A 24600-nucleotide genomic window follows, 5' to 3' on the forward strand; every position below is an offset into this window, starting at 1 on the left:
TCCATAACACCTGTGGCTTTCTGGTAGGTAGGTAGCTCTGACCTCCTTTTTTGTTTAATCCTTTCGTGCTGACTTCAGGACCTTTCAGATACTCTGCCCTTGCTTCAAAGTGGTTTTGCTTCTTATTTTCATCCTGTCCCAAAACCTGGATTTCACCATCTGTTTCTATAGGTGCATTGGTCCCTGGGGTACTTGTTGGAAAGCGTTAACCCAGAGACCCAGCTCAGCCGTCTTTGTTCAGCATGACAGGAAGGGGGCCCAGGAAGCTTTGTTTTAAAAAGCCCCTCCGTGGTACTGATGTGACTGGCCCACAGAACACATACCCTCTCTTGGTTTTCACTTAACCTCTGAGTGTGTGGACATCCTACTGAGTTACCACTTGCCAAATGGGGCCCTGGAGAAATATCAGTCAAGGTTGAGGCAAAAACAGATTTCCATTCAGAGGGTTAAACTGAAGAGATGTTAACAGAGGGAAGACTTATAGAGTGTGGTTAGGGTGACAAGAGCTAAGAAGGGAGGTTGAGCTTGGCCAGTGTGGCTCAGTGGTTGAGCGTCAGCCTCTGAACCAGGAAGTCATGGTTCAATTCCAGTCAGGGCACTTGTCCAAGTTGCAGGCCCCAGGAGGGGGCATGCAGGAGGTAGCCAACCAATAATACTCTCTCATTATTGATGTTTCTATCTCTCTCTTCCTCTCTGAAATCAATAAAAAAATATTTAAAAAAAAAAGAAAAATGAAGGGAGGTTGAGGCACCCAGTATCTAGTAATATCAGGAACATGAGGAGGAAATGTGCTACCTGGTGAAGGCTGGAGCCCTGAGGAACTGTCTGGTGGAGGGCTGCAGCCACAGCCAGAACCATGGTGATGAAGCTGAGAGGGAGCAAGAAAGAAACACCCCAACTTCTCTGTTTCCCCCCTCTGATCTCCTGCTGGTATCTTCCCATCGCTGAACTAAGCAAAGGCAGAGTATGAGGGAGCCCCGTGATTGAACTTTCAGGGGTCACACAGCAAGGTAGAGAGACTAGGTGATGGACCCGGAGGGAGGGAACACCAAATAGTGAATAACCAGAGAACATTCATTTGAAATATGGATTGAACGTTAGTTGAAATGAGCATTAATGGAAAGCCTACCATGTGCTTCACTTGTATCCACTGCATTAGGGATTCAAACCTGTTAGAAACTCACCCAGCTCCTGCCCTTCAGAGAACCGCAGACAAGAAACGGGAGCCTCAGGTGAATACGTTCAGTGAAGTGTAGTTGGGTGACTGCATCTCAGGAGTTAAGTCGATATCAATGATCCAAACTAACAGCTTTCAGGAAGCAATCATCTGTTCTCCAGGGCAGGGGTCCACAGAGACGTCAGACTTCTGGGCCAGCTACACAACTCTGCCACTACTGTGCCAAAGCAGACACAGACAGTGCGTTAATGAGTGGACATGGCTGAGTTGCAAATAAAACTTTATTTATAAAAACAGGCCAACCCCTTGCTGAACATAAACCTCCTCAGAGAAATATCGAAGAGACGCCCAGCACAGGGGATTGGTAGCACTGGTAACTCGTGGTGTGAAACCACAGAATTATCCCTGGAATTAATGTATTAGTCACCAGCAATGTGTTTATTATGTCTTTTATGAGAAAAGGGAAGTCGGTTTGTATATTAGAGATTGGGGAAAGGAAGACTTTTGCGGTGGAAATGATTTTCAGCAGATAATAGGTATTACGGGAAAAGTGAATAAACCCAGTTCTTCCTCCCATCTTACATCGGCTTACTCACTATTAACTGGACTAAACCGAGTAAAACAAAGCATATCCATACCATCAGCCTTCAGTGAAGTTTTTCCACAATGCCCCGTGAGAACACATTAGAAGGTGCCAGGGTTTTTGTATGACTGCACTGCCGTGAGATTGAATAGTGGTTTCAGTTTCCAGTGTGTCTTCTAAGTATCTCCTTCCTTTAGATGGCATACTAATTTTCTTCTTGTGCACACCAGAAGAAAAGAAGAAAGGGAAAAAACCCAGTCCACACGACTGCTGTCCTCCTGGCATCGTGACAGAGACCAGGGCAGTTTGTGGAAATGGCATCGGGTGTCCTTGTCGCCAGTTATTGTAGGGGATCAGACATAACCCAGAGGAGAGGGCTCAGACCAGGTTTTAGAGCTGAAGTTGGTTGTGTTTTTGTTTTTTTAACTTTGAATTGGTTTTTATCACTGACCAGAAACCAAAGGTGGCGAGCGAGGCTCTCTCCTTAAGTGACAACACGGGGTTGCTCGCTGCCTTGGGCCTTTGTTGGGGTGTGGGTTATCAGCACCATGAAATAGCCATTCTGGTGCCTTTTCCTCCCGTTTTGTTCTCTACTCCCAGTGGTGTTTCTGAACCTCTTCTCTTAAGGTTGTAGGAGTCCAGGACTGAAAGGCACTGCGGGGACTGTGCCAAGTGCCCTGAACAGCCCATTCCCACCAGCCGCCTCTTCAGGCCCAGCTTGTCTAACCCACTGGTCTTCATGTTTCTTTTCTGATGGACTCCTTAAAGCTATCTATCCAATCTGATGGCCACTAGCTGCATGTGGCTATTAAGCCCTTGATATGTGGCTTGTCCAAATGAAGACACACTATAATGTAAAATGCATACCAGATTTTGAAAACTTAATGTGAAAAAAATATTGTAAAATATCTCACTGGTAATTCTTTATGTTACTCATTTGTTGAAATAATACTTTGGGTATATTGGGTTAGATAAAATAGCTTTAAAAAAAGAATGTACCCTATTTTATGGTAGCCTTGCAGAGCGTTCCAGCTATATGTAAAAGGATCGGCATCATTAACCTTTATTGCTCTGGCTTTTCTGAATTCAGAGCAACTTAACACAGGCCAGAGAACTCTATTTGTATGGCCAACCTTCTCCTCTAACAGAAATATGTGGAAGAAGGAAAATATCACAAGCCTGTGGGTTAAGGTGACTTGATATATCAATGAAGGAGGCTTCTCCGAAAACAGTATTTTGATTAATCTCAGGTGGTTTTAATAAAACTGGGGTGGGGGATGGGTGGAGAAGGAGATTGGCCATGTTGAATGCAGGCTCCTCCTCCACCAGATGAACTGAGGAGTGAGTAACATAGATGATGAAGATCTGTCCCACTCCCATGTCAGTTCCTCCAGGAGAGTCTTCTTGGGCCCTCTGGGTAGGGATTCTCTGGTTTGAAGACCAGTGCTTTCAGAGGAGCCACTGATAGAATTTAGAGGCCTTTACCCTCTTTTCCTTAGTAAGCTGCTCCAGAAGCCCTATGTTATGCTATGAAAGAGGACAGTGCAATGTATACAACTCTTGTCATCTTCGAATGTGAGCTGTCAGAGGTCAGTGCAGTTGCTTGGAGCTAGCTCAGCACTTTGAGTGTATTTCACAAACTCCTCAAGTGGTCAGATTAATTTTTTTTTAAAAAAAAAGAGCTCATACAGCGTGGCTGAGTGGTTGAGTGTGGACCTATGAACCAAGAGATCATGGTTTGATTCCCAGTCAGGGCACATGCCCGGTTGTGGGCTCAAGTCCCAGTGCAGGCCATGCAGGAGTCAGCCAATCAATGATTCTCCTTCATCATTGATGTTTCTATCTCTCTCTCTCCCTCTCTCTTCCTCTCTGAAATCAATAAACATATATATTTTAAAAAATGGAGAGTCACAAAAATGAGATGACTGCTTACACTCATGCCCCTTCATTTTACAAGGCCTGCCAGCCAGTGACTACAGTGCTGTTTGTGAGATAACTTTCTCCAGATTCCTTTAGCCTTTTAGGAAGATCTGTTGGTCCAGAGCCGAGGGTGAACTGATGACATGACTGCTCTAATTCCAACAGAAGGTTCATATGTTCATTGCAACACTGTCTTTTAGCAATTACATTTATCACTGCTCCTTCAGAGATGTAGGAGGGATAACAAGAAATTAGGACACTGATTCTGTGCCCTCTGGGAGTTTATATTCTCGTTGCTGGTTGAAGAGATACGTCTTTTCTTCCCAAGAAATAACTAAGAGTGTATCAATACAGAAAATATAACCCCTGCCAGATGTCCCTTTCTTTTTTATTTTATAAAATACACATACCACAGCATTTACCATTTTAATCATTTTTAGTGTAAAATTTAACGGCATTAGATACATTCCCAATGTTGTGTAACCATCACCACTATCCATTTCCAGAACATTTTCATCATCCCAAACAGAAACTCTGTACTCATTAAGCAATAACTCTCCATTCCTTGTCCCCAACTCCCTGCCTACCCCTCACCCCAGCCCTTGGCCACCTCCATTCTTCTCTCTGTAAGAATTTGCCCATTCTAGATCCTGCATATAAATAAATTATACAATATTCATCCTCTTATATCTGGCTTATTTCTCTTAGCATAATGTTTTCACAGTTTACTCATGTTGTAGCATGTCTGAGAACGTCATTCTCTTTTTTTTACAGCTGAATCATATTTCATTGTTATGTATATTCCACAGTTTGTTTATCTGTTCATCTAATGATGGACACATGAGTTGTTTCCACTCTTGGGTTCTTGTGAATAATGCTGCTGTCAACATTGAGGTACAAGGATCTGTTTGAGTCCTTGTTTTTAATTCTTTTAGTGTATACCTGGAGGTGAAATTATTGGGTCTAATAGTAATTCTATGAATAACTTTTTAAGGAACTTACAAACTGTTTTCCACCACAACTACACCATTTTGTATGCTCACCAGCAGTACACCAAAGTTCCAATTTCTCCCATACTCACCAACACTTGGGGATTTTTGTTTTTTGTTTTTTTAAATAATAGCCATCTTAGTGGGTATGAAATAGTATATCATCATTGTTTTAGACTAATGAACAATTTTCCATGTGTCATTTGTATAACTTCTTTGGATAAATATCATTTCAAATCCTTTTCTATTTTAAAATTAGATTGTCTTTTGTTGCTGTAAGAGCTCTTTATATAGTCTAGATATTAATCCCTTATCAGGTATATGGTTTACAAATATTTGTTCTTATCTTGTGGGTTGTTTTTCACTTTCTTGATAGTGTCCGTTGATGCAGAAAGGTTTTTAATTTTGATAAAGTTCAGTTGATCTATTTTTTATTCCTGTTGCCTGTTTTTTTGGTGTGATGCTTTTTTAAAAAAAAAAAGTATGACATCAAGTTCATGAAGCTTTTCCCCTATGTTTTGTAGTTTAGCTCTTAAATTTGAGTCTTTGATCCATTTTGAATTACTTTTATATATGGTGTGAGGTAAGGGTCCACCTTCATTTTTTTTTTTTTTTTTTTTTTTTTTAAAAAAAGTTTTTTTTAAAACCTGGCACAGGAATACACCGTGTTGAAAAGACTCTCCTTTCCCCACTGAATGCTCTTGGCATCCTTGTCGAAAATCAAATGATCACATGTTTGAAAGTTTATTTCTGGACTCTCTATTCCAATCCATCACATTTTATCCTTATGTAGCTTTGCAGTGAGTTTTGAAATAGAAGGTGTGAGCCTTCCAACTTTGCTCTTTTTTTAAAAGACTGTTTTGAATATTTGAATTCCCTTGAAATTCAGTATAAATTGGCAGCTGTTCCCACGTTTTAAAACATTGCACAGTTAAAATGCAGGCAAACAAAGGAGAACGTAAGAATCACAGATAATTTCAAACCCTAGAGGCACCCACTGTTACAATTTTTAAATCTTAAAGAAGACAACATGAGATACCACTTCACATCCCCAGGATGGCTTTCAAGAAGATCAATCATAACAAGTGTTGGAGAGGCTGTGGAGATATCAGAAACCTCATATTCTGTTGGAGAGGATGTGAGATGGCACAGCCACTTTGGAAAACAGCTGGCTGTCCTTCCAGAGTGTGAACGTAGAATTAGCATATGATTCAGCAGTTCCTTTCCTAGGAATATACACAAGGGAAATGAAAACATAGGACCATACACATGTTTACACAAATGTTGTTTTCTGATAGCACTATTATTCATAGTAACCAAAAAGTAGAAACATCCCACATGTTTCGTCCCCTGATAGAATGGTTAAATAAAATGTGGCATATCCATACAATGGAATATTATTCAGCAACAACAACAAAAAATACAATACCAATGTGCTCTACAATGTATATGGGCCTTGAAAACATGCTTAATGAAAGAAGCCAGTAACAAAGAACCACAGATTGTATCATTCCATTTGTATTCAATGTTCAGAATAGGCAAATCCATAGAGACAGAAATTAGGTCAGTGGTTGCCAGGAGCTGGTGAGGGGCAAGAGGTGTGGGAGCAGGAGTGTTTAAGGTTTCTTTATGGGATAATGAAAATGTTCTAAATGTAATTGTCGTGACAGAGGTACAACGCTGAATATACTAAAAGCCTGTACACTTTCAATGGATGAATCGTCTGGTATGTGAATTATGTCTCAGTAATGCTATTAAACAAAAGACATGGATGGGGCAGAATATATTATTTGATACTTTCCCTTTTTTCCGCTTAATATGACAGAAGCATCTTCACATAATCTGAAATGTTATTTGATTTTTTTGATTTTATTGTTTTTAATGGCCACATAGTTTTAGTCTGTGTGTGTGTGTGTCTGTGTGTGTGTGTAAAATGTCTCCAAAATGGTAGGCATTGGTCAATCCGACATTGTTTGGTGTTTAGTTCTCCATGCACTTTTTTTTTCTTCCTGATATAAACCATGTTGGAAAGTATAAGATTTACTTAGCCTGATCAGTGTTGTGAAATAATATCCATGACAGTAGTGATTAGTTATTTTGTTAAGGCGTACGTTTGTATCTTACACGCTAAGAAGCTGATGGGTGGAAGTTAATCATTTAGCTATTGATCTGCCCAGCTGCACACCTTCAATACCGTTATTCGTGACTTTGGGGGCCCAGGAGGATCTCTCACATGTAAAGGGTGTGTATGCAGCTGCCGCAGTAATGGGAGTGCAATGATGGCAGGCACAAGGCACAACTCAAAAAATAAAAAGCCATGTGGATGCTCTAAGAGGAAAAATGGCAGGAGTTATTATTATGATTAAGGCCAGTTGTGCTAATAATGGTCAAGTTTGCTTCTCTTGGAGCAACTTTGGTTTATGATAACCAGGGGACTGGTGTGAGTAGCTCCTTGTAAAACAAGAAAAGTTGAGTTTAATTAAGTTCAAATCCAATATAATAGCCTTACCTGGGTCACTAGTAAATAAATGAATGTGTTAAGTTAATGTCTGAGAAAACTCCTGGCACAGTATGGGGGGGAGGGGGTGTCTAAAACCCGGCTTCCTGGTGTTCTTGTGGGCTCGCTTTATTTTCTTTTTCGGATACTGAAACTCATTTATACTAAATTCAGGGAAGGGGTGCGGGAGACAGGCAACCCCAGGGGTGAGTGGCCTCAGGAGCAGCCACACCCATCCCTAACCATGTCACCTTGTTTGTGGGCTCGCTTTATTTTCTTTTTCGGATACTGAAACTCATTTATACTAAAATGAATAGCTGACTCTAGCTTAACAGTTAACCTTGTGAAGGGGAAGCATATTAAGATATGTCAGGCCCCTTATAATCACATCTCCAACGTGGTCACCAGTTCACCTACATGCCAGCCCGGCGCTGTGGTCTCACCAGCAGATATACTTATTGCGTAATGCCTGTTCTGTGTGCCATTTAAGTTTGGCTTGGATGAGCCCTATGGAAATAAGATGCAAAGTTCTAAAGATGAAATCTAGAGTGGCTCCTGAGTGTGCCTTAGAACTCAGTGAGGTGGGCTGGCTGGCTTCCCAGTGGGATCATGTGTTACTCAGTGAGGGCAGCGTAGGTTTTGCTTGAGCTTCGTTGTTTTCTTTCTTGAGTGAGGAAGCAACAGTCGGGGCAAAACTGATATTAGCATTAATACATGTGTCTATATCTGTGTGCCCATCTATTTGAAGTGGCTTGCCCTTGGAAACAGCGCGGTTAAAACCCTGGGTCTTGCATTTGGAATATTCTTTGTTCTGTTTGCAACCACGCACTGATATATTTTCCCACATTTTCTTTTTTATAAGTTCTCCAGTGATGCTTTTGTTGCCTGTCCTGGGAAGATCTGTCTTTCCATTTATCAAAACAAATGGCAAGCTGGGGACCATTTAAAGTAGTTTTTTTTTTTAGTTAATAAAGCCAATCTTCTTGTTCTGTTATGTTAAAAGTACATTATCTTTTTATTGCCAGTTCTGTATGGCTGGGTCTGTTTTCTGTCTTAGCCATCTCAGAGCTGCCCCCCCGCCCCGCATACTGTGTAGAGAATTACAAAATCATTAAGGGTGGGGCAGCACCAGCTGACTTACAGTACAAACCATTTCTCAAAATAACCACAACAGTGCAATACTGATGTGTAATTTACGTCACCGTATGTTTTTATGAAATAGTTTGTGGCATTTTCATTTCTATTCCGGATGGAATCTTGTTCTCTCTCTCTTTTAATCAGGCATTTAATTTATTTTCATTATTAATATTTTCCACTCCTTGCCTTGGCATGCCTCCAATTTAACAGCTTTGATGGGGCGGGGGGACCGACAAAAAACAAAAAAAAACAAAAAACCCTGATCTTCCCCCACCCCAACTCCTCAACATCAGTTTAACTGCAAATGTATTTTTCCCTTTGATGTGTACTAACTTTGGGGACTAAGTTTACTGCCTTAAGAGAGATTTACAAATGTGGTGGGGCACATTACACATTTACACAGAGTTGTAATCGGGAATTGATAAAGTTGATACACAACTTTGGAATTTTAAACACTTTCAACCCATTCAAGCTATTGAGTCACATGCATTTTCCTTTTATAAATGTCTTTCTGTATAATGTCCTGTAATTAGAACAGGAAATCATTGAGTAACTGTAAGATGAATAAGAGCACTTAAACTGAAAGGAAAATTACCTTCCGAGAAATTATATTCTTTTTTCTTTTTATTTTTTTTACTGCATGTTACAATGTTGATAATGATAGTAACAGCTGTAGCTACTCTTATCTGTAGAATTTTCATACTTTGGTTTTCTGGAATAAAGAAAAATTATTTTCAGTAATAATCAAAAATGAATGGATGGAAAATAGGAAATGCCTAATTATGACAAATATTCAGTGTCACAACAGAGCAGCAATTAAATGGAAACTTCATTACCATTGTCAATAGCAGTAAGAATTGGACTAATGCCAGGTATATAAAGTTGATGCTTTGCCTTTGGTTGCTAGGAGCACAGCGAAAAGTATAAAGCTTTGAGAAAGGAATGTCTAATGTAATAAAGTAACAGAAAGAAGCATAAATCATTGCAAGAGCCTCTCATATTGATATTATTTTACTTAAATTGTCTCAAAACCAGACATCAAGTTTCATAACATGAACAAATTTCATATTTGCTTGGAAATGTTGGGGGGAGGGAGCAGGCGGGAAGAGGTCATGGGGGGGGGAGTGGAGGGAGGAGACATATGTACAGTTTTCAACAATAAAATTTTTTTTTAAAAAAAGAATATTGTATGTTGTCTTTGAAGGTTGAGAGACATTGTGTCTCAAAAGTAGCCTTCATACATATTTGGAATCTTTTAAGTGAAAATCTTTAAATGCTTGTTTCTATTGGCATCCAAATGCATTTGCCCTAATACGATTAAGAGAACTAAAGGGCAAAATACTTGGCAGATTTTTCAGTTGAGGTAATTAGGTGCAGGAAGGAACATGCATACTTTTTCCACCAGGCTCTATAAAATCCTGGTGTGAAGGGGTTTTTTTTGAAATACTTTTTTTTGCAGCTTACTGATGTTAGAAGTAGATTACAGTGGTTTTCAGTAAGCATAATGGTGTGATGTTTCTGAAGCAAGCCTTGCCTCCTCCTCCCAGAATGAAAAAGAAAGTTACATTTCTAAATTGTTGTGGAGGAGATAAAAGCACATTTCTCCTCTGGAATTTATGTTTTCAGCCTTCTGTGCGTTTGGCCACCATTATCTTTTTTTTTTTTAAAGAAAATAGCATTATGGATATTTGAAAGTCAATGCTCCATTAATTCATTGTGTTTGCTATTTCATGCATCTCTCTTTGTACAAAGACAACTTGAGCAACATGCTATTCAGAATGAATGCCTGCTCTTACCCTCTCCCCGCACCCACCACCCGCAGCTAACTCTGAGCATTAAAGCAATGGTATACAGTTACTGTTTGAAAAGCTTGGGTGGAGCCTCGCATTATAATTACAGTTTCTCTGTGGAATTCTGTTTTGGACTTTGAAAATATATAAATAGGTGAAAAATTGACATTGAGAGAGGTTAACAAAACGTGTAATTATGATATAAGCGCAGGATTAGAGTAATTTTGGTTGAGCATTACAAGCCGTGTACTTTAGGTATTAAGTTTTAATAGGCAAAGTTCTTTTCACCGGAGTTGAAATGAGGTTTAGTAATTTTGGTTCTCTTATTCCCTTTGAATATTTCATTTAAAAATAGGCATATTGACTTTTTTTTTCTCATGGAGGGGGAGAATGAGATGACATTTTAATAGGATATCATAATTGTGGTTTTAAATTTCAGTCTTTGGTACCAGCAATTTATTGCTGATCATTTTCTGTTGACAGAAATCAAGTAAAGTATACATAACCCAACCAGCAACCACTGCCTAGAGTGTGTTAGAGAAGATTCCTTAGGGTAATACTTTGATTTCTTTCCTATGTGGGCGTGGTTGAAAGAAAATCTTTGTTCCGAGAACACTTTGTTTGTGTTTTGCTAACCAAACGTGCAGTTTATCCATTCTTGATTCGCTCTTCACTTTATCTGCTAGCCCCGTGATGAATTGGAAAAGGGAAAATGTCCTACACAGCATTTGCAGGCCGCTCTGTCTCATGGGAAACTTTACACAGGAGAGTTTGTTTATGTGTATCTGAAATGCATCAGGAGGAAAGAAGTAGCTGAGGCATTTCAATAAGAATTCTTGAAAGATTTGTTTGGCTTTGTTTCTTCGTGTACTCGGGCAAAATAAAATATGACAGCTGTTGGACAATTTAGTACTTTTGTAGCTGTATCAGGAGGAAGTTAATTTAATGCAAAGGCTTAGGAGGGAGTTATAGGATCATAGAGTCTTAGAGCAAGGAAGCGCTCCCAAACTCATGATTTTATACTCTGGTATATATACCTTTCATATTAAGGTGACCTCACTGTGTCTAGAGGAGGGAAGGAGTGTTCCTCCCGTTAAATAAATATGTCTGCTTAGACTCCAAGGGAGAGATCAGGGTGTCTTCACTCAGTGAAACTTTGACCCAGAGGGATGGTTGGTTCCTCCAGGTCTCACCTTTACCCTGGAACTTCTCTTCACTCTCCCCAAGAGAGATTTGTTCACCTTCACAGGAGTCCTGAGGGCCTCCTGGGCTTTCTGTGATTTCTGTAAATACTGAAGGCAACTCCTCTGGGGAAATCTAATTGTGAGGTTGGAAATTTGCCTCTGTCCAAACAATGCCAAAATCCTGGTCTAAATGGGTGGTTCTGTTCATAAGCAACAACATTATCATAATTTATGTTTTGGCATCACTCAGCGCTGCCACTGTAGACCAGGTCCCAACTGTGCCTCTGGCCTCTTAGTGTGGAAAGAGGTTAATGTGAAGCAGGGGTTCTAGGTTGCACAATGGGAGTTGGCTTTCTTTCTTGTCACGTGGGTAGAAAATGGAAAGTTGATATGCATGAAAGGTGTGTCAGTAATGTTAAGTCGTTACAGTGGGAATTGCAGTGTTCCAAAATAATAACAAGCTAACTTAAACAGAGTAGGAGAATTCTGGCTCATAACTGGCTGAATTTCTACAGTTCTCCATGCAACAGAAGGCTCATATTTTACTTGATCAGGAGCCCACATGCTCATCCCTAATATTGTGAATAAGTTAAACCTTTATTGTTATTATTATTATTATTAATTATTATTATTATTTTAGTGCTCATCACAGTTAGAGTTAAAAGATCGGGTTGTAGTCTCACCCCCATCACTTTCTAATTCTTGGAGATCCTGGACTAGCCCCGTGGGCGTCTGAATCTCAGTTTTCCCATCTCTAAATTGGGGGATATTAGTAGTGTTACTAATAGGTTGTGTGAGGAACAAAAGAGATAGGTTACAAGAAACACATTTGTACATTGTAGTTGATTTATTAGTAGTACCAGAAATCACAATAGTATTTGTTCTGCTTCATAAACAGGAAAACTGTCCTTCAGCCCTTCATATTTTTGGTTGAGAGCTTTTTTTCATTTGCTATCTTCTGTGATTCCTGCAACAATCCTAGGAAAGTGGCAAAGAGAAGGGAATTTGGTCCTGTATTCTGTTCCAGGTACAATGGTGGTTTGAATGAGAACATATACCTGAAAACAGAATTTAGATAACTTATATATAATTCTGAGAGAGAGGGAGAGAGAGAGAGAGAGAGAGAGAGAGAGAGAGAGAGATCAAAATGCAAACTAAATAAATTTCTATAAGTCTCTGCAAAAAGCTAGCATGGTTGCTGTGTTTAGGAAACGTGTGAAGAAAGAGGGATAAAGGTTTCAAGCCAGGATGAGGTGGAAAGGAGAAAGGAGAGGAAAAGGGAGGGGAGGGGAGGGAAGGGGAGGGGAAAAAAGAGGAGAGGGGAGAGGAGAGGGGAGGGGAAGAAACAAACAATAGGAAGGGAAGGGGAAGGGGAAGAAGGGAGAAAGGAAAAAAAGGAGCCATTTCAAAGTACAGGAGATAGCTAGGAAGCTAATTCCATCCAGAGAACTGGAAAGGTGTTAGAGATAGCATCCTCATGAAAAATGGTCAGAACAAACCAAAAGGAGAATGAAGGGATTGGAAGGGAGTGAAGTGGTCCCAAGAGTCCAGGTGACAACATCTGCTGTAACACTAACTCTGACATATCCAGTCTTTCTCCCTCACTCAATCTGAAAGGCTCAACTTTCTCTATTTCATTTCAAGAACACTTAGAGAAACTAGTGCAGCTTCCGCACCATCTCAGAAAGCCAAAGCACAACCGAGATAGAATTTTAGAATCAACAAGTATTTGCGCAGTGTTTCCTATGTACAGGAGATGGTACTAGGAGCTGAGCCTGCTGAAATAATTCCTGGGGCTTCATAGTTATACCCCTCTCTCTCACCTTGCACAATCTTGGGCAGACCTTGATCATCTTGGACAAATAGAGTGTAATAATACAAATTGACACATTGGAGTCTGTTTCTACAAATAGTACTTAGATACTCTGAAATTCTGATAATATTTGCTGAACATTTCCACTAAATATTTTTGTGTGGTTTAACTCTATAGAAAGCAGAGATGTCTTGGTCTGCTGTAAAAATCTCAAACTGGCATGTCTTGGGACATATATCAACATCTCAAACTTCTTTTCACTGGAGGACATACCTTCGATGTAAACATGCTTCCTTTTAAGTGTGCCAGCTGCCAAAGTGGCTACCCACAAACCAGGCAGGAGTCTAAGCAATGTAAACTGTTAATAGATGTCATCTTGAAAGCAGCTAAACATCTCCGTTCTCGAAGAAGCCTCCAGCCCGAGGAGCTAAGTGAACATAATTAGAAATACATCTGGGTATTGGCCCCCCATCTGAAAAGGTCACACATGCACCTTCCATTGGTGCTGGTTATGTTCCATCATTATGTTCTGTCCTCACTCATTCGTCTCCCACTGGTTACCAGATGGCCACGATAATGTTGGGATCCTTAACAACTGTCTCGTGCAATTCCCTGCAGCATGGGAAGGGCTCGAAATATTGAGTATTTTCCCCTTTGGATAAGCAAGTGACATGTCTGGGAATTGCTCACAAATGCCCTGATGGTGTGGTTATAGAGAGAGATGGCAAAGTGGGTCATGGAGCCTAAATTCAGCGTGCCATTGTGCAGGTGGCAGGCTACCAAAGGTCGGGGGAGGGTGTTTGCTATTTCTCGAGCCTAAGATGAAGGAAGGATTCGTCCATGCAGAATCTGGTTTTTAGAAATAAGCACTTGGTACAGTGCGGTGTAAGTAAGCATTAAGATCAGGGCGAGAGGGGGCTTCTTTAACATCGCTGAGACTTTCTCCTGAGTTAACTTGGTTCTTTCACAAGGTTGCTTTGGGGAGGCCTCTCAGTGTGGTTCCCTGAGATGTGCCAAGTTACCAGATGGGTTTGAGGAACATTAGAAGATAGGGGGTCTGGGGTGAGGGGAGGGCAGAGAAGGGAGATGTATCAATCAAGGTGGGATAGACCATGCTGCAAAAACCAAATAACCCCAAGGCACAGTCTCACTCAAAATAAAATACAGAAAGCTTCTTTTCTGCTTATACATCCATTTAGGATCAAGCAGGGACTCTGCTCCATGGTATTCTCACTCTAAGACCCAGACTGGCAGAGTTGTCACTATCTGAAACATTACAGATGTTCAGAGAAGAGGAGTGTGGTCAAACACTGGCTCTTAAAGGAGCCACTCGCCTCTGTCATGGTTCATTGGCCAAAACAAGTCATGTAACCACTTGACTCCAGTGAAGACTAACCAAAGAATTTGTGTGCATATATGCATGACCCATGGACACAGACAAACAATAGTATGGTGAAGGCCTGGGGGTGGGGCGGGGGTGGGGTTAGAAGGGATCAATGTGGTGGTGGGGGCGGGGGGGGGATAGCTGTAATACTTTCAACAACAAAGATAAATTTTTAAAAAAGAGAGAGAAAGGGAGGGAGAACCAGAAATACTTGTTGAATAGCGCTAACCACCAAAGCAGACGGTGATGCTCTTTGGACATCTTCTTTTTTTAAAAAAAAAATATATATTTTATTGATTTTTTACAGAGAGGAAAGGAGAGGGATAGAAAATTAGAAACATCGATGAGAGAGAAACATTGATCAGCTGCCTCTGCACAACCCCTACTGGGAATGTGCCCGCAACCAAGGTACATGCCCTTGACCGGAATCAAACCTGGGACCCTTCAGTCCGCAGACCAACGCTCTAATCCACTGAGCCAAACCAGTTAGGGCTCTTTGGACATCTTCTGGGGGCCAGATGACTTTTCCGAGCCTCCAAGCACTGAAAGATGAAATAATAAAAATAAAAAGAGCCATACCAGGCTGTGGAAATAAGCATAAACAAGCTCAACAAAATTCTGATTTTTTCCTATAAGGATGACTTTAATGCTTAAAATATATATCCAATTCTTTCAAAATAGTTTTCTTTGGTTCTGCTGCTTGCTGGTTACCCCCCAAATTGCTTAATCCATCTATATGGCCATTCCTCTGTTTATTTTCTCCACCTTTTCTTTTCTCTCCAGGTAGCCTGAGGCTTTTGGGGGCTCTGGACTAAGGAGGTGGGGCTGGGAGGGTGCATTCGCCAGTCTGTAATGAAGATGAACTGGTATTAAGAGTCTTGTGGAAAACTCTATTTTAACTACAAAATCCAGAAGAGACTGTTGAAATTATGCCATGGCCATGACAGTTGGAGGGAAGAGGGTAATGGACGTGTTTTTCTTGTTTGTCGTCTAGGAGAGGACGAGGAAGAAACGAACGTGATCGTGCTCAGCTACCCCCAATACTGCCGGTACCGCTCGATGCTGAAACGTATCCAAGATAAGCCGTCTTCTATTCTAACGGACCAGTTCGCGTTAGCCCTGGGAGGCATCGCAGTGGTCAGCAAGAACCCCCAGATCCTGTACTGCCGGGACACCTTTGACCACCCTACTCTCATAGAAAATGAGAGTATATGTGATGAGTTTGGTAAGTCTTTTTTTTTTTTTCCTACATGAAACTTGTGCGTGCGTGTCTACTTGATTTCAGTTCTTGTGAAGAGCAGTGATGGGGAACAGGGTTTATTTTCACAGGCCTAATGGGCCACCCTACCCCTCCCATCCCCCAAATTATTGCGGCATAAGGCATCACTGCCTTCCTTGGCAGCCTCTGTTTACTAGTGTAAAAGATTATTATTTAGAATTTGTTGTTCAATATAGAGTTTGAAGTTGCTTGGTCGACCTTGAAATTGGACTTTAGGACAGGAAGCTTTCATGTTAGTTTTTTCTTAAAAGGCTCTGGCTATTCAGATACTGTTTTTTGTGGGTTTTTTTTTTTTATTTAACTGATACTCACTTTTCAGTGTTATAAGGAACTGTGAAAATGCACCAATTGTAACTATTTTCATACTAGAAGGTAAATAGGTAGATAGATAGATAACAGATCCCCATGCCCCTAGATTTTTATATATATATATATATATGTATGTATATTTACATAAATATTCATCTTTGGTGGGCACAGTATATGAAGAAATAGGTCTATATCTGTATATATCCATATATCTTTATATACTGTGCTCACCAAAGATGAATATATGCACACATATCTTTATCTGCACCTCTGCCCAGCTGATTGGTCATTTATCTCTGTAGATAGAAGGGAAGGAGGAAAAGATGTATCATCCATTTGGAAGACCTTGCATGACTGGAGGCAAGCCAAGGTCTCATCTTTCACATCTTTCTCATCTGTTTGTTGAAGAGACTGGATCATATCAGTGCTTTTCAGTGGGCAGGGATATTAGAATACCCTGGGGGCACTTTATCAAAATACACATGTTCCCTGAGAATTGCTATAGTTACTGAGACGTGAATAACCCCCAGCCTCACCGTCTCCCTCCCCTGGGAACTGCCACCATTGAGTGACCAGTATGATGACCACCCTCATGGGTACCTGGGTTGCAAAGAAGTTGAGATTCTGGCCTACAGAGTGCATGTGGTCCCTTGAGCTGGAACATTCCTTGGTTCTATTGGCTAACATTTTCTCAAGGATCCCTGGTTTGCAGATTATTTAGATTCAGAGTATTTTGCTTAACCATTACAGGCCTTGGCATGGCTTTGGAAATCCACTCTGGCCTCTCCAATCTGATTATTCATGACTACAGCAGCCCTGTAGTTTCTGTGGGAGGGATATTGAAGGACGTGTCTAGCAGAGGAAGGGTGTGGATGAGGGGATGGGATATGATGACCCAAGAAGGAAGGGAAGAAAGAGAGGAACGGGACTAAGCTAATTGGACATGACATTTTTTTACAGACTGTTTTCTAGATGCCGTTCACATCTCTGGTTTGTCAAATGGCTGTCAGTCAGTCTGTAAGAGAGTCATAGTGTTTATACAAGTTATATTTTCCTTCTTCCAAGAAGAATTTATTGTCATATTTAAATTTTTTTATTGATTGATTTGAGAGAGAGAAACATTGATTTGCTGTTCCACTCATTTATACACTCATTGGTTGATTCTTGCATGTGCCCTGATCTGAGATCGAATCCGTAAGCTTGATGTATGGCGATGATGCTCTACCCAATGGAGCTACCCAGCCAGAGCTATTGTTATATTTTTAATATTCAAAAAACCTGTATATTTAGCTGGATGAATGTATCCAATACATTTTTTAAAAAAAAAATACCCTCTCTTTTCATATCAGCATTTATAAATCTTCCCTTTTCAATACTTCCATCTTGAGTTTTTCTTCTTCCATGCCCTCTATCCTGCCTGGCCCCAAAGAGGTCTATAATTTCCTGACACAAAATAAAACTCAAAGAATGCTTTCCTGCCCTTAAGAGTAGTCAAAATTAGAGTTTCACCATGTAATATAATGAAAAAAATGTTTCAGCCTTTTGAGCTAATTTAGGAATTATTAGTCATTGAGTTTCAAAGCTTTCGCATCTAGGATTGGTAATAGAAAGAAATTCCAGTTTAACAGTAATCACAATAGTTAAGTTACTAAATTGGTTTTAAATGTTCTCACAGACACAAGCATCTGACTTGAATGTTTTCCTGGACTTTCCTCCAGTATAGCTAATTTTAATGCTCTTTTTCTTCTCCAGCCTCTTAAAGTGGAAGCTTTCTTTTGGAATAAAGGTGCCTTTAAAGAGCTTCTAGATGGCTAGTTTAATCATTAGAATACTAGATTTTTTTAGTTACCTTTATACTTCAAATAGTTTGTTCTTAGAGCATTGCATTTTAGTAAGTGAATCCCAAAAGCTTATTTTGTCCTGATTTGAACACCTTCACCAGGATACCTCCCCCACCTTCCACTTTTGCTCACACCCTAAATTTCCAGAGAACACACATTTAAACCTCCAACTGGTTGTATTAGAAATCAACATGAGTTAAAGGGTTTGTTAAAACGTGGGGTTGGGTTTCTCCAACCAAGTAACAGTTGGTGGAAGAACATAAATTTAATTAGTGACTAGCATTAAACAAATGTTCCTAATATTAAACACTGCCAGATGACTGAAGCACTGCTGTCAGATTACCGCGAGTGCCAGGGGGCCCACAGATGAATTTCCACACAGTATATATTCTGTACCACACGCTCGGTGACTTCAGTAATTGGTCAGATGTAATTTAGGTAACAGTATGCCCCGGCTGTAAAAATCAAATTTTATTAGCCATATCACCAGGTGGATGAATGGTGGAGCTGATGGCAAAGGGTTTATAGCATTTAGCAGCTACACCTTTGACACATGAAATTCATAAATTGTCATAAAATACCTCCGAGGCCCTTCTCAAAAGGACAGTGTCTACTTTCCTATGATTAAATAATGTTTATTTTATTAACTAATATATTTCTTGCTTTCTTCTATTAAATGGGATTATGGAGTAGAGCTGGGAGGGGTGTTCAAAAGGTAAATAAAGCACAGTCCCTGCTAGTTTTGAGGATTTAGAATCTAATTGGGGAAGACAGGAGTAACGCACCTGAAAGTTAACTAATGTTACAAGAAAGTCAGTGATTAAGGATTTGGTGAGTGTTACAGAAAGCAAGTGCAGGAGGAATTTCATAGTGTGTTGGGGGTGGAAGGGGTGAAGTGATTGGAGATCCTGACCATGGAGAGAGGGAAGCCGCAAGGAAAAGGCAGGACTGGATCTGGTTTTAGGGGATAAGCAAAGAGGTTATTGGAAACCTTTTAGAAATATCTAGATCATTTAAAATGCATGTCCTGCCCTGGCCCAGGCGGCTCAATTGGTTGAGCATCATCCCACGCACCAAAAGGTTGCCAATTTGATTCCCCGTCAGGGCACTGTCCAGGTTTCCGCTCTGATCTCTGGTGCAGGGAAGCAGCCCATCAATGTTTCTCTCTCACCTCAGTGTTTCTCTCTTTCTCCTTCTTTCTCTAAAATCAATAAAAAGTAATTAATTAGTTACATACTTAATTAATAAAATGAAATTCATGTCCTGACTCTCCATGTTAGGAATTGCTGCCTTCACCCTGGTCAATTGTTGGCCTCGCTTAGGTTTCTTTGCCCTTAGTTATCACCCTCAGTGGGTTTTTAAATGGCTGGATGCTCTCTCTACCAGGGAGACATGAACCTGAGTCTGTGGACCAGGGCTGGGATGAACCTAAGCGGTGGCTTTGGAACTAGACCTGAATGTCCCTTCTTGGGCCGGGATGCCCCACTTTTTCTCCACGTGCTCTACAGCTTCCTTGCATGCCCCGGGGTTCATCTATGAAAAATGGGCTTCACTGTGTGTGTGACAACTTTGCCCAACTTCCCAGGCACCAACCCCCTCCCCTGTCCTTTCAATGTTGTCCACTGAATAAACAAGTTTAATTGATCAATAAAAGCAAGGCATTGAAATCTATCATGAGTCCTTATAAATAAATTCTCTGTGGAATTTTATGAAGCCGTTTAATGAAAAGTTTGATTAGAAACTATTAAAGAAAAATAATGTAGATGGAATTTCATCATTTAGTCTCACATTACAGTAGTGTTGTTTTGATTTTTATTTACATTGAGATATTCCGAACAGAGTAAATATATCCTGGTTTTAATTAACTATCCTTCTTACTTGGAAAAGGTTATTTTAGGCTTGAAGGGTTTTGATAGCATACCATCTGCTTTCTTCACTGTTTTATTCAAGTCCTTCCCTTGCTTACAGCACTGTGCAGTGTCTAAACCTATGACATAAGCATAAATTGAATCATATTAATGGTAGGTGATTGAAAGGCTTCAGCCTCCACATCCTGCCCGCATTCTTCCGTCTTGTCAGTCACCCTGCTCTTAAAGGCAGTGTGCTCTTTTCTCAGCACAAGGAAATTGACTATATTTAAAATTAAAGCAACTGGACTCCTTATTAAAGCACTGTGAAAACTGGTGGTATTGCTCATGCAATTAGGAAATGAGATTATAATAACATTTGGGGAAAGTGACATTTTAAATGACAATTTTTCTCATAAAAATCTTTACCCTGTGCATAATTCCTGCCCCCACTGCCCTGTTAGAATCACCTAACATGAGGCATTCTCCCACAGCCCTCCCCCTTGCTTTTACCTCTTTTATATAATTCATTTCCTCTTTTGTAAAACACATATTGCCATTTATATTGTGTTATTGTCTTTGCTGTAGGGAACACACAGGCATGCAAAAATATTGTCTATTTTTCCTGTTAGAACAATGAAATGTCCACCAGTTTGTAATGCACAATGTTTACATTAATGTCACACAGATTGATTTCATATGTGCAAAGTGTTGACAGCTAACGCCAAACAAAGGCACACGCAGTACAGTAGGTAAATGGATAACTTGAAGGTACTGGCTTCCATCAGAGAGATGTAAGGCGGAGCCAATATGCATAAACTAGATGAAATCAGCCCTTAGAAGTGGGGGGGACTGCCCTGGCCAGTATGGCTCAGTTGGTTAGCGCATCATCCCACACACCAAATGGTCTTGGATTCAAGTCCCAGTCAGGGTACATTTCTAGGTTGTGGGTTCAGAGCAAGTGCTGTGGCAACCAATTGATGTTTCTCTCTCACACTGATGTCTCTCTCTCTCTCTCTAAAAATCAATGAACATGTCCTCGAGTGAGGATAAAAAAAAAAGTGGATGGGACTAAATGGATTAAGATATGTTTCATTTAAAAAGAACTAATAAAATATATAGTTTCTTTCATTCTGAGTTTTCCATTGCAAAGAGATATATGCTGGGCTTCTAAAGTTCTTTGGAGTTGGGGTGTGTGTGTGTGTGTATTTCTTGATTAAGAAATGGGATTGAGTTGAAGAAAGTATATAGTAATTTACCTGGAAAGTACCCAATGAGATAGACTGCCATCTTATTGGTCCATGTGTAGAACATCATGAGCTCTCACCTCCAGGGAGAGGTTGGCTATGTCAATATTAAAACATATACTCTGTTAGTGGGCAGAGGGGACAGCATGGTGGAGTGAAAAGAGTGCTAGGCTTTCAAAAATAGCCCAGGTTTAATTAAGGCTCAACTGTCCGATTTTCTATTCCTCTGAGTGAGTGATATAGGCCCCTCACTTATCCTCTTAAAATTGAGTAGTAACAGCCCACTCACCAGGCTCAAAATAAGTTTGTATTCACTTGATTTAAAAAAAATAAAAAAAGTCCTCTTGATAAATGAAGATTCTCTACTGTTTCTATAGAGTATTAGACCTTGGACAACTTCTAGTCATCTAAATCGATTTGCTCATTGAATGATAAAGAAATTATTTCCTTAAGGCTCCAAACTCTTATGAGAACTTTATTAGAAAAGAAAAGTTTTCTACTTTTTATAATGTTTTAAAGAAGTTTTTCTGACTCTGCACTGAATTGTCCCTTTCCGAGGAGAGATAATGACATTATGGACAAAAGAAGTAAAAGCAAAGGGAAGGAGGGAAACAGAAGAGGGACAAAAACCTTGATTTACAAAAGAAAGTGCAGGGCCTATAAAATTAGTTTGAAGCATAAAAGATGAGCTGGACTCTGCCTCTTCCCCTCTAAGCATCACATGTTTTGCTGGAAATGAAAGGAAAGGCAGTTGTTTTGTTAAGGATCATGAGAATTTGTAAGTGAGTAAACATTTTTTTCCTTGCCAAAGTAGGTTTCATGGTCACAGTGGATTTCGATGCTTAAATGGCTTTGTTCCTGGCCCCTGTCCACATTCAGACTTTTGCTGCCTGCCTGTGGTGCCCACCGATCTCCCAAATGATAACAAGGCAGACATTTCCCTTTAATTGAAGCCAAGTGGGAAAGGAGTTGTGCTCCTTGTCTATGGCTGTTTATGCAGAAAACTTAACCTGCAGAGATCTCACTTCGGAGGACTGCTTTGTCCTGGAAATTTTCTAGAGGTTCTGTTTATCATTAGGGAGTAATTTAACCAAGACCACTCTTGGTACCCTCTCTTTTTTTACATGTGCTGCCAAAGTAGGGACAGAGAGAATGTTAAGTTCATCATACAACACAGTAAACCAAACTCAAATAAATCTGCTGGTAGAGGTGTACTGGACGTGCTCTGTAGGATGTGTAATGATTAACATATGGCCTTGGCTTCCAGGACAGTAAGACAAAGAGGGCTGGAGAGCAGACTTCCTTGGGCAGAAGTATAGGAAGCTAGGGCACCATCTCTCAGGGGTTAATGAAAGGAATGTTTATGTTTCTACTGTAAATTAATTTACAGGGTCATGATATATGGAAAGGGTAGGATTAGTGGATTCCTTTTCTATTTTTAGAACTTGAAAGGATACTTTAAAATAACTCTGAACTCCTTTTGTAACTGAGTGGACTCAATGGGTTATTAAAAACTATTTGGACTCATGAGTACAATAAACTCTTGTTCACCCCAGAAGAAAGGATCTGTGTCCATATTGGCTAATATTTCACCTAGCATTTTCATCTAGAAAAGCAAGAAAGTTATATCCCATTACATTATCAAGATCAACATATTTCTCTTGAGGGTGAAACAGATATTTTTAATCAATTAAAAAACACACGCTCTAGGAAAGAGCCAGACCATTGAAAAAAAAATCACAAGCAAAATGATGGTTAGGGGTAGGGATGGTGGGCTGAGGTTCAGGATAAGTCTGTAGTCACTTGATTTTTAAAATCCTCTTGATAAATGAAGATTCTCTCTAAACCCCTTCATTCTATCCTGTCAGGGGAGCTGGATTGATTAAAGTTCAATCCAGTAGGTGAACTGTAGGTTAGGCTGCCTGGGAATGCTTAGAGCCTAGCACATTGCCTAACACTGTGCCCTTAATCCATTCATGCACTTCACCAATATCCGTTGCATACCTACTATGTGCCAAGTACTCTTCTGGTCCTTGTGCACATAGTTGTGAATGAGAGGGAAGAATTTCTCTCTCTTCAGGTACTTACACTATCGTATGTGGGGAGTGGGATGCACAATTCAGGATAGCCACAGACCATGCCTTGGAGATATAGACCATACCTTTCAAGATTGTTGTGAAGAGTGAGTTATGACTTAAAGCATGAGACAGTACAGGGTAAGTGCTCCTTCAGTACTCATTTTTATCCAGTTCTTCTTGGGCCTCTTATACCTCTCAACGCAAACATAACCACGTATTGAGTTTATAGTGGTTCTTCAAAAAACACCCATAAAATTGTTTCACACCTATACTGCCGGGAGTAGTGAGGTATCGTTTGCTACTAAAAATCATTCAACATCGTTCATTCTAGAAATACTTGTTTGTTTGTCCTTCTTCATGGAATGTGTTTTTCCAGATATCATAGGTCTGGCTCATTCTCATCATTCCGGCCTCAGCTCAAGATGTCTCCTACCCAGGGAAGTCTCCTCTGACCATCCCCTTTCCACAAGTCCAGCTCTATTCCGTCATGCAATGTGGAATTACGTTTCTATAACTCATCAGTATTTGAAATGAACTCCTCTACTTGTTCCTTTATATGTATACTAGAGGTATACATATAAAGGGGTCTCTAGGGTAGGGTCTCTAGGCCTGGCTGGTGATCAAGGCCTCCCTTCCCTGACTGGCGGCCGGGGACTTCCTACGTTCTGCACTGCCCCCTAGTGGTCAGAGCACATCATAGTGAGCGATTGAATTCCCAGTCTCCAGGTTGAACTCCCTAGGGGACATTTGCATATTAGCCTTTTATATATATAGATACTCTGTGACCCCATCCCACCCATCCTATAATGTAAGAGCTGAGAACTTTTCTGTCTTGTTTACAGCCATTTCCCTGAGGACCAGAATAATACTTGGCACAGAGTAAATGTGTAATAAATATTAGTTAAATGAATGAATGGATACATGCATGCTGTACATCAATATCATTGATCTCCCCCACTTTCCAGATAAGGACATTTAAGCAAGGCAACTTTACACAGCTATCAAGTGGCAAAATCAGGATATGAACCTGGCCAGTCTGGCTTAGCATCCATGCTCATAAACCATGACATTAGACTGCCTCTTAATGAGGAGCCAGCTCAGAAAGATCTTTCAGGCTTCCTGAGTTCAGGCTGACTGGAAACAGATGCACAATAGGTTTAGTAGGATTTAGAGAGATTGGTGTGTGTTAGAGTGGTTCGGAAAGAAGTGATCATGAAGATTCAAAATCCAAAAAAAAACATTGGATTGGCACCCTGGCCAGTGTTGTTCAACAGTTACAGCATCAACCCTTGCACCAAAGGGTGGTGGGTTCGATTCCCAGTCAAGGGCATGTACCTGGGTTGCAGGTTTGATCCCTGGTCCTGGTCAGGTTACATGCAGGAGGCAACCAATCAATGTGCCTCTCTCACATCAATGTTTCTCTCTCTCTTTCCCACTCCCTCACTCTCTTCCACTCCCTAAAAATCAATGGAAAACATATCCTTGGGTGACGATTAACAAGAAACAAAACAAAACAAAACCCACA

The 24600-nt window shown here is 40.3% G+C and overlaps 1 protein-coding gene across 1 annotated transcript in view; it reads left to right on the forward strand.

Annotated features, from left to right (window-relative positions):
• ARID5B (AT-rich interaction domain 5B) overlaps nucleotides 1-24600 on the forward strand; it is a 178292-nt gene that overhangs the window by 70947 nt on the left and 82745 nt on the right. The window contains exon 4 of the mRNA XM_006759374.2: nucleotides 15469-15699. Within this exon, the coding sequence (XP_006759437.1) occupies nucleotides 15469-15699 (231 nt within the window). The remainder of the gene's footprint in view (nucleotides 1-15468; nucleotides 15700-24600) is intronic.

The sequence above is a fragment of the Myotis davidii genome, unplaced genomic scaffold (assembly GCF_000327345.1).
Source record: "Myotis davidii unplaced genomic scaffold, ASM32734v1 scaffold655, whole genome shotgun sequence".
In the NCBI taxonomy this organism is placed as follows: Eukaryota; Metazoa; Chordata; class Mammalia; order Chiroptera; family Vespertilionidae; genus Myotis; species Myotis davidii.